Consider the following 9971-nt stretch of genomic DNA (forward strand, 5'->3'; position numbering starts at 1 on the left):
GGGCTGTAGTTTCTTAAGGGTACATACTCAAAGGATTTTTGTGAGGCCTGAGTTAATACATCTATAACACTTAAAACAGTGCCTGACTCATCTTTCCTAAATAGCACTAAATAACTGGTTAAAAATAACATCTTTGGAGAATTTTTGTTGAAGTGTCAAAGCCAAGGAAGAATCCTAGTTCTAGACCCTGTCTTTGCTGCCTCTAATCAAGTTCTGCCACAAGAACCAGGGAACTTGTCACTTAGGTGTTCTTTGTGACTTTATCCAAGACCTCCCTGCATGTGGTAATTATTCTAAAATGCCTCTTGTTAGGGAACACTCCCTAAAAGTTGAGCTCCCCTGACATGCAAGATTTAAAAGCCAACTTTTCTTTTTGTAGATGTCCCGTCATGGCAGGTGGATTATTTTCTATTGATAAAAATTACTTTTTTGAACTTGGAACATATGATCCTGGGCTCGATGTTTGGGGTGGAGAAAATATGGAGCTCTCTTTCAAGGTATCGCTGAGTGTTTCTCAAATTATCTTTACAATTAAGAGTCTAGCACTTTTAAATGGTTTCATTTTACTAATACAATCAGATATATGACTGCCTCTGGGAGGAAACTTCACAGAAATATTAGGGCCTCTGGATTAATGTCTTCATATCCCAGATTGAATTTGGAAGAATCAATAACCCTCATGAAATTTATTACCATTCCCTCATATTTCACAACACAGTTTCTGCATCTGAATGTGAGGGAAATAATTGTCTGCCATTTAGTGAAAAGGATGTAGGATGAATATTTGATGCAAATAACTCATATATTTTTCTAATGTATTAGAAGTAATGAAATTATTTAGTAATAGGCCATCTTGGAGCGCACAGACAGAAGAATAAAAAGAGCCACTACAGCAGGCCACCAAAAGGCCATACTACAGCAACTTAGGGAAGCTCAGATAATGCTGGGTATTTATATAACCATTGATTAATAGCTGAGAAATCAGTGGCGGCAGCCATACTGCAGAGTATCCATATCACCTGCTTTCCTATGGAGTTGGGTGTATATAGTAATACGGGTGTGACTTTGAGCCCTTGATCAAGAAGGATGGTCTTTAAGTTGTGTTCCACAAGTCAGGTAGATCATCCCAAATGTGAGAAGGGGATACTGAGAAAATGGAAACATACACTCTTTTCCTTGATTCTACTAAAGCAGGAACTTGTGTTACACATTTTATACATAGGGATTCTGTGAGGATTTCTTTAGGGGGGTGGGGGGAAAGATTTACAATTCAGGAGAGGAAAAGAGAAATATATATAATTTAATAATCCTAAAATGGTTCACAGCAATAGAATAAAATTAAATAAACCTGTTGAGTTTAATTTTCTGTTGAAAAGGATATTAGAAGAGTATTACTCAACAGGGGGAAAAAGTCGCCAGATGGTTTTTTCGTTATTGTTAATTGCCCATGATTTGTGGACAATCATTTGATAACTGGTACTGTTCCAGGTGTGGATGTGTGGCGGTGAAATTGAGATAGTTCCCTGTTCCCGAGTGGGACACATATTCCGAAATGACAATCCCTACTCCTTCCCCAAAGACCGGATGAAGACGGTGGAGCGGAACTTGGGGCGGGTGGCTGAGGTCTGGCTCGATGAGTACAAGGAGCTCTTCTACGGCCACGGGGATCACCTCATAGATCAAGGGTTAGACGTCGGAAACCTTACCCAGCAGCGGGAACTTCGAAAGAAGCTAAAATGCAAAAGCTTCAAGTGGTACTTGGAGAATGTTTTTCCAGACTTGAAGGCTCCCATTGTGAGGGCGAGTGGTGTGGTAAGTTCAAGCAGCAACTTCAAATCTGACTTTGTGAAAATACAAGGTAAAAACCTTTTTGAAAATGTGTGGGAAAGAATGAATTATTACTTTATAAATAAGTACCAAGTATGAGTGCAGAGGAGACAAAGTGTGGTTTGTCTTGACTGCCCATATTAGGTAAAGTTGAGGAAGGCTTCCAGGAAGGCATGTTTATTGATTAATTCAGCAAACACCCACAAACTGTCATGAAACCAAGCATTATTTAAGAACTGGACTACAGGGTAATGAATAAAGTAGATTGATCCCTTCTCTGTGGAACTTAAAGCTGAGTAGGATAGAAAGATAATAAAGAAATAAGCAAATAAAGTGTAAATTTTAAAATATAGTAGCTTTTAATCAGGGAAGTGGCCACAAGTGATGAATTTTTCTTAAGAGTACTCAAATCTGTGAAGACATTGAAGGTCAGGTCTGAAAGACCAAGAGTCCACCATGCTGTAAAGAAAGAGAGCCCCAGGCAAAGGATGTCACTTATGCAAAAATTCTGACTTGTGGCAGTTTGAGGCATTCAGGAACTAGAAAGAAGGATGTTGTTATCAAGGTTTGAGGAGGCGGGAGGAATGGCACCAGATGAAGGTCAAGAAGGAGAAGGAGTTGGATCCCACAGGTCCTTGTGGGCAGAGTAAGGGTTTTCTCTCTCTCATCTTTTTCTGTCTCTTCCTTTTTTCAGAATGCAATTGGAAGTTACTGAGTAGGGTTAAGCAATGGGATGACATGGTTTATTTAGAGTTTTATAGATTTCAAAGAGGGATTGAAAATAACAGAAATTGTCAGACAACAGCAGAGAAAATTCCACGGCACAAAATAACATACTAAAAAGAAAGAAGTCAAACTTGATAGGTTTGATAGAGTACAAAGCTAAGAAAAAATTAAGGAAGGAGAAAAACTCTTTTAAAAAAGCCATTTCAAACCCATTTTAAGAGTGAGACTTAATTTGAAGAGGATGGCAAGAGATGAGGATTTTTATCATATAATAAGTTTAGAGATGATTAGTCAAGCCTTGACCTAGAGGTCTTCCCTGATCATGCAAAATTTTAATCTCTTTTACTATTTTATTTCTCATGTAATTTTTACTTATAAACATTCCCAGTGCTGTTTTCTTTTTCTTCTTGCAAAATGTTCAGACTTGGCCCTCAGTAAGCCTGCTCTTTTTACACCATTTTTTTTTTTCAGTTCTCCCTAGCAAGTGAATTGTACAAACCAATCTTTCTCTGCCTACCAAATTTCCTGATAATAAGACACTTAGGCCATTTCCCTTGATGGTATAAGGGAGATTCTGGAAAAGTGGGAAAGAGAGAAAACCAGTCTAAGAATTTGTTCTGCTTTCATAAAATTCAACTGACGCATAAGTATATGTAACCGGTTTATATATAACATAATTGCCCATTTTTGTAGGTCAAAATGCAATAACTGCTACTTCAGAGGTTCAACTTGATTATTTTATCTTAGATAATTCTTTAGGAAGAATACCCTGAGTTTATATACTGTTCAAGTAACATGCCTGTAAGATAAATTTACATTTTTTAAAACTCTATTCAGCCCCCCAGGCTCTCCCATCCCTGGGATTCTTCAGGCAAGAACACTGGAGTGGGTTGCCATTTCCTTCTGCAATTTCTTAAGTAGGATAAAAGAAAAAGACATTCTCATCATAGTAATTTTCTCCTGTCCTAAAAACACAGAATCTCAGTAAGAGCATTACTGGACTTTAACCACCAGAGGGAACTAAAAAACTGTCTTTTGCCTCCTCTTTGAGGTTAGCTTGTCTAATAGTTTCCATTCAAATTTTGAAGAACTCTTCTAATGAAAGTGCTTTCTCTTGATGCCTGAGCTACAGTACAACAAAATGCAGAAATGATTTTAATAAATTCTTTCTTTCTGTTTTCCTCCTTATTTGTTGCCTTCCTTAGACAAATTTTAATAAAAATGACATTGGTTCCCTCCGAAACAAGAAGTAGGGAGCATTATTACCATTAAAAAAAGGACCTTTCTCCAGGAAATTCAGAGGAAGGTTAACTAAATCATTGTTTTGGATAGATAATCTTGTAAAGTTCCAAGAAACTGAAATCCAGAATTTTTTGTTACTTGCTCCATATCATTCCTTCTTTCAACCTACACACCTAGGAAAGTTTGACTTTTTAAAAATTGGAATAAATCTTTTCTCACTGAACCAAAAATATTTTAAAATAATAAAAGAACCTCAGCAATAATTTGAACTTATATTGGATTTAACTCAGCAAACAGCTTCTAGTCTAGTGTTTACCAATTCTGGGATAAACGGTAGAAAACTCCAACTTCCTAAATTGGAAAATGAAATAATTCAAAACGGATTATGTAAAATTTATACATACTTCCTGATTTTAAAATAAGATTGATATGGTTTACAATAAAAGCATAGATGTGTTAAGTGAGAGCCCAGTTTTCAAAACTATTCCTAATGAGAGAAAGAATATCAATTCCTTAGCACTTCATAGACCATTTCTATATGAATGAAGGAAAGCTGCTGCTGCTGCTAAGTCACTTCAGTCGTGTCCGACTCTGTATGACCCCATAGACGGCAGACCACCAGGCTCCTCTGTCCATGGGATTCTCCAGGCAAGAGTACTGGAGTGGGGTGCCATTGCCTTCTCCCATGAAGGAAAGCAGTTTCCCCAATAATTTCCAAAAGGAGGGAAGAGAAACATATCTTCAAATGAAGTGGGGGAGAGGAAGGCAAGGAATAGAAAATATTTCTCTCCTTCTCGTGCCATTTAGTTCTTGGAAGAAGGGATTGTGAGAAATAAATACAAAGCAATCAATTAACCAGGGGTTCCCAAACACTGTTCTGGGCAAAGTTATGCTGTCAAAGAGGATTCTGTGGTCACATGTATTTGGCAAACTCTTGTACCGCATTCCCTCTGCACTCAGGACCGGAGGTTTTGAGAGGTTCTGGAGTAGGGCAGCCTGGTCAGCTGTCCTGAAGCCAGAGTTTTCCAAACTCACTTGAAGATATTTTCTGCATGATCTACAGGTACAGGAGTTTTTGTTTGTTTTGTATTAAGATCAACTGGGACACCATTTCCTTTGTTTCAACTCCAGGCTTATTCTACCTCCACACACGACTGTTAACTCTCTTCCCTGAAGGTCATGGTGGTGGATTCCTCCTGTGGGTTCTGACTGCTCCCACTAATGATGGAGTGTGTGTGTGTGTGTGTGTGTGCATTTGTGCATGTGCTCAGTCACTCACTCATGTCTGATCCTTTGCAACCCCATGGACTGTAGCCCACCAGGCTCCTCTGTCCCTGTACTTTTCCAGGCAAGCATACTAGAATGCGTTGCCATTTCCTTCTCCAGGGGATCTTCCCAACCCAGGGACTGAACTTGCATCTCTTGCGCCTCCTGCATTGGCAGGCTGATTCTTTACCACAGTGCCACCTGGGAAGCCAATTGTCTCCTCCCAAATCTGGCACTTTAAATTGTGAATAGAGCTTCCTTTGAGGATTTCTGTTGGAGAGTCTGTTCTTCTAGAATTGTTTTACATGCGGGTCACCCCAGAAACAACAAAACTGGTAGATTTTAATGTTTGTATGTTTGTTTTCTTCAGTGCTTTGAGGGTTCTGTCAGGGTTCCTAGTCAATGCAAGTGGTGTGCGCATCTCACACTCAAATGAAGGTTGATGTACGGTTTCAGATTCCCTTGGGAGAAGCTTCCTCTTTGTCTCCCAGTGCTAATGAATAAGTTGTTTTTCCCTGTACACCATTCCACCCAGGGCCTAACGTTTTAGCTTTCCATCATGTGTGGAAGACCTCAACTCTAGGTTTTTTCATATTCAGTATCAGTCCCCTGCTTACCAGTATTTGCCATTTTACCTCTCATTTTTAGGTTTTGTTCTTCACTTTATGGAAGTGCCCCCTACTTTCTTGTAGGAAAAATTAAGCATGTAAAAGTGCAAACCAAGCCACTGAGCACTGTATTATGAAATCTGACAACTCTGTGAGCACCCCAACTTGCGTCCTACAATGCTTCTAGTTAGAGCTCTTGCTTAGTTACCCTGGAACAGGAGGGGGCACAAATGGTGCCCCTGGCCACAGAAACCACCCCACTTTCCAGCACAGGACGCTTCCCTGAGTGTAGACGGAGCTCTACACAGCTCTTCAGAAGTCTGAAAAGTTCAAATTGTGTTATACTGTTAACCCACCTTCTCTTTAGACCTGCCCAGAATGTCAGAGGGAGCAAGGGAATCAACATTTCTCTGCATTAAATGGGGACTTACAGACAGCTGCCTCCATGTTGGACCCTGCAAATCCATTAAAAACCTGGGGGCTTGCCAGAAAGTGTCTTTAAGCTTGGCTCCATACTAGCGTTCGTGACTTCCCTCTAATGAATTGTAGCTTGCCTGAGTCATTAGGAAGATTCTGACCGGGAGTCAGCTGGAATCTGCTGTTTTTGAAAGACTCAATTTATCTATGATTCAGTGCCTAAGCAGTCAGATAGCTTAGAGGGGTCAGCCAGGGAACAGAGCCCATAACCACTGCTTTGATTAAATTGCACGTATGTGCACTGACTTTTAATATATGCATCAGACAAACTTAAGACAAGAAAATAACTGCTTTTCATGCCACCTTTTGCTCTTTTCCTGTTCAGCATTCCAGGAAAGGGTTAATTAAAAGCTTCTGTGTGTTGGCTCTGTGGCTGAATCACAGGCCTAAATTGACAGATTGAAGCTGTACTTCAGCAAGATTACATTATGTCCCTGTTAGAGATAGCAACCAATAAAATCGTATAGTGCTAAGTAATGCTAAGCTATTAACTTAACTATCTTTAACCTTATTATTGTTTTATATTCTGTGTTTTCTGAATGTCTTGTTCTACTTTAAAATATTTTGTTCTTAATGCGTATTTTATGTTTTGCTTCCTAGCTTATTAATGTGGCCTTGGGTAAATGCATTTCCATCAGAAACACCACAGCCATTCTGGAAGACTGTGATGGGAGCAGCCAGGTACACTGAGCTGGGGTTTTCTCTCTCAGAGTCGGTATAGCTGTTAGTGCTAGTGCGGTTGGTAGGTGAAGGGTATGACACCTGCATCACTCACTTGAGATGTCCTTTTTGCCTATGGAAACAATAACTAATTTTCACATTTTTGTATCATCATAAGGTTGGTGACATTTAGGGTCCACCTCTGTATGTAAAAGACAGTGACAAAGGGAATAAAGGTGGATACTGTAGTCAACCCGCCATGGACCCACTTCTGGTTCCACCATTTGTAAAAATGCATTAACTGCAAATTCCTTAACCCTTAGGTGAACGGCAATGATAATAGTGCTGGCCCCAAAGCTGCTGTGAGGATGGAATTAGATACTACACAGGAAGCCTATAAAATAATATCGAACATTTGGTGCTCTATAAATATTCACTGCTATAGTAATAAAGACAAAAATGAGAAAAGTAACACATCACATATAAAGACAAAATGATAAAAATAAAGTCATACAAATTCTTAAATAATGAATCTAAGGGAGCACCCGTCACCCATCCTTCCCCCTCCCCTACCCAGGCACTCCTAAGGGAGTAATGCAAACAGCACAATTCATGATCCATGGTGGAAAACTCCACGGCAGAACTTCAACAAATCTGAGCACAGTATTTAGGGGAGGGAGTAGGGCCTGGGAAAACAGAGCCCTGACTCTGTAGAGCTCTGAGCAATGACACCTCCCTCTCCAACATATGCTCCTGCCCACTCTCATTCTGTTCGGACAGTTATCAACTTGGCTGCTATATTAGACTCACAGGAACATGGATTCAGGAGTCGAACTCAGCCCCCTAAAACTGCAGATAACTCTTTGCCAGAGAAATTATTTTGTGATGGGAATCTAGGCTTGCTTTGCTTTGTATTAGAGATATTACTTTATTTTCCACTATATCCCATGTTTACCTCTTAATTCAAAGCTGCTGCTAGGAAAATAAAAAGATATTTTTGTCATCTCTGTTGATATAATTCAGCCATGGATTGTAAACTTGAGTTAATGGAATTCTTTCTTAATTAAGAAAGAGGAGACAGAAGGGAAGAGAAAAGTGTCAAAAATTAATTGAAAGAAATAATTTTCATTCATTAAGAATTCAAAAAGAAAATCAAGTCAAAAAGTATAAGACAAAACCATAAATAGTCCAAATTATGTGAAAGCAAACTATTAAATAATATGTATCCTTCAAGACTGATCATTATAGTGATTTTTTTTGTCTGATTAATCAGTATTTTACCTGAAAACCCAAGTTCTCAATAACCACTGAGTCTCTCAACGGGCTGCTAGGAGATAAAAAGTATAAATCACGTAGCCCCTGCTTTCCACAAACGTCCATCTTCTTTTTTTGTCTTGTCACTCATTTTTAAATTCTGCTTCATTGGGTTGGTTTGAATAATTAAACGTAAAGGAGCATGGAGGAAGTTAACTTATTTTTGGCAGAATTAACGAGGCTTTGACTGTGTAGATCACAATAAACTGCGGAAAATTTTGAAAGAGATGGGACTACCAGACAACCTGACCTGCCTCTTGAGAAACCTATATGCAGGTCAGGAAGCAACAGTTAGAACTGGACGTGGAACAACAGACTGGTTCCAAAATAGGTAAAGGAGTACGTCAAGGCTGTATATTGTCACCCTGCTTATTTAACTTATATTCAGGGTACATCATGAGAAACGCTGGGCTGGAAGAAGCACAAGCTGGAATCAAGATTGCCGGGAGAAATATCAATAACCTCAGATATGCAGATGACACCACCCTTATGGCAGAAAGTGAAGAGGAACTCAAAAGCCTCTTGATGAAAGTGAAAGAGGAGAGTGAAAAAGTTGGCTTAAGGCTCAACATTCAGGAAACTAAGATCATGGCATCCGGTCCCATCACTTCGTGGGAAATAGATGGGGAAACAGTGGAAACAGTGTCAGACTTTATTTTTGGGGGGCTCCAAAATCACTGCAGATGGTGACTGCAGCCATGACATTAAAAGATGCTTACTCCTTGGAAGGAAAGTTATGACCAACCTAGATAGCATATTGAAAAGCGGAGGCATTACTTTGCCAACAAGGTCTGTCTAGTCAAGGCTATGGTTTTTCCAGTGGTCATATATGGATGTGAGAGTTGGACTGTAAAGAAAGCGGAGCACAAAAGAATTGATGCTTTTGAACTGTGGTGTTGGAGAAGACCCTTGAGAGTCCCTTGGACTGCAAGGAGATCCAACTAGTCCATCCTAAAGGAGATCAGTCCTTGGTGTTCATTGGAAGGACTGATGCTGAAGCTGAAACTCCAATACTTTGGCCACCTCATGCGAAGAGTTGACTCATTGGAAAAGACCCTGATGCTGGGAGGGATTGGGGGCCAGAGGAGCAGGGGACAACAGAGGATGAGATGGCTGGATGGCATCACCAACTCGATGGACATGAGTTTGGGTAAACCCCAGGAGTTGGTGATGGACAAGGAGGTCTGGCTTACTACGATTCATGAAGTCACAAAGAGTCAGACACGACTGAGTGACTGAACTGAACTGAACTGAACTGTATATTAAGCCGTTGACTGTAGGATTCCTCCATAAAAGTTCAAAAGGAATAAAACCCTAGGACTGAACCATCAAGCCCTAGCTTCATCTTACTTAAGATGTCTCCTTAGTTACTAAGTTTTCAGTCAGTTAAAATGTCCCTTTTCAATAAATCCTTGTATTATGACACACATTCATGCTTCTCTAATTCAATGTGCATTCAGGTCATCTGGGAAGTTTCTTACAATGCAGATTCTAATTCAGTAGGTCCATTGTGGGGACTGAAATTCAGCGTTTCTAACTAGCTCCCAGGAGATGCTAATGTTAGTCCAGGGACTACTGTTTGAATGGAAAGTTCTACCACAATAACATACTTGATAATCTAAATTAAATTCCAATCACATTACAAATGATGCATTAGATGAAAGTATTAGGTAGATTTTAGCAACAGAATATAATATAATATTTTTCTTATTATATTTACATTGGTTTAAAACAACCTCAGATATGCAGATGACACCATCCATGTGGCAGAAAGTGAAGAACTAAAGAGCCTCTTGATGAAAGTGAAAGATGAGAGTGAAACAGTTGGCTTAAAGCTCAACATTCAGAACA

The 9971-nt window shown here is 39.5% G+C and overlaps 1 protein-coding gene across 1 annotated transcript in view; it reads left to right on the forward strand.

The window, feature by feature from the left end:
• Positions 1-9971, forward strand: part of GALNT5 (polypeptide N-acetylgalactosaminyltransferase 5) — a 45323-nt gene that overhangs the window by 28342 nt on the left and 7010 nt on the right. The window contains exons 6-8 of the mRNA XM_010840021.1: positions 380-497; positions 1489-1812; positions 6747-6827. Coding sequence (XP_010838323.1) covers positions 380-497; positions 1489-1812; positions 6747-6827 — 523 coding nt within the window. The remainder of the gene's footprint in view (positions 1-379; positions 498-1488; positions 1813-6746; positions 6828-9971) is intronic.

The sequence above is a fragment of the Bison bison genome, unplaced genomic scaffold (assembly GCF_000754665.1).
Source record: "Bison bison bison isolate TAMUID 2011002044 unplaced genomic scaffold, Bison_UMD1.0 scf7180017864139, whole genome shotgun sequence".
Classification (NCBI taxonomy): domain Eukaryota; kingdom Metazoa; phylum Chordata; class Mammalia; order Artiodactyla; family Bovidae; genus Bison; species Bison bison.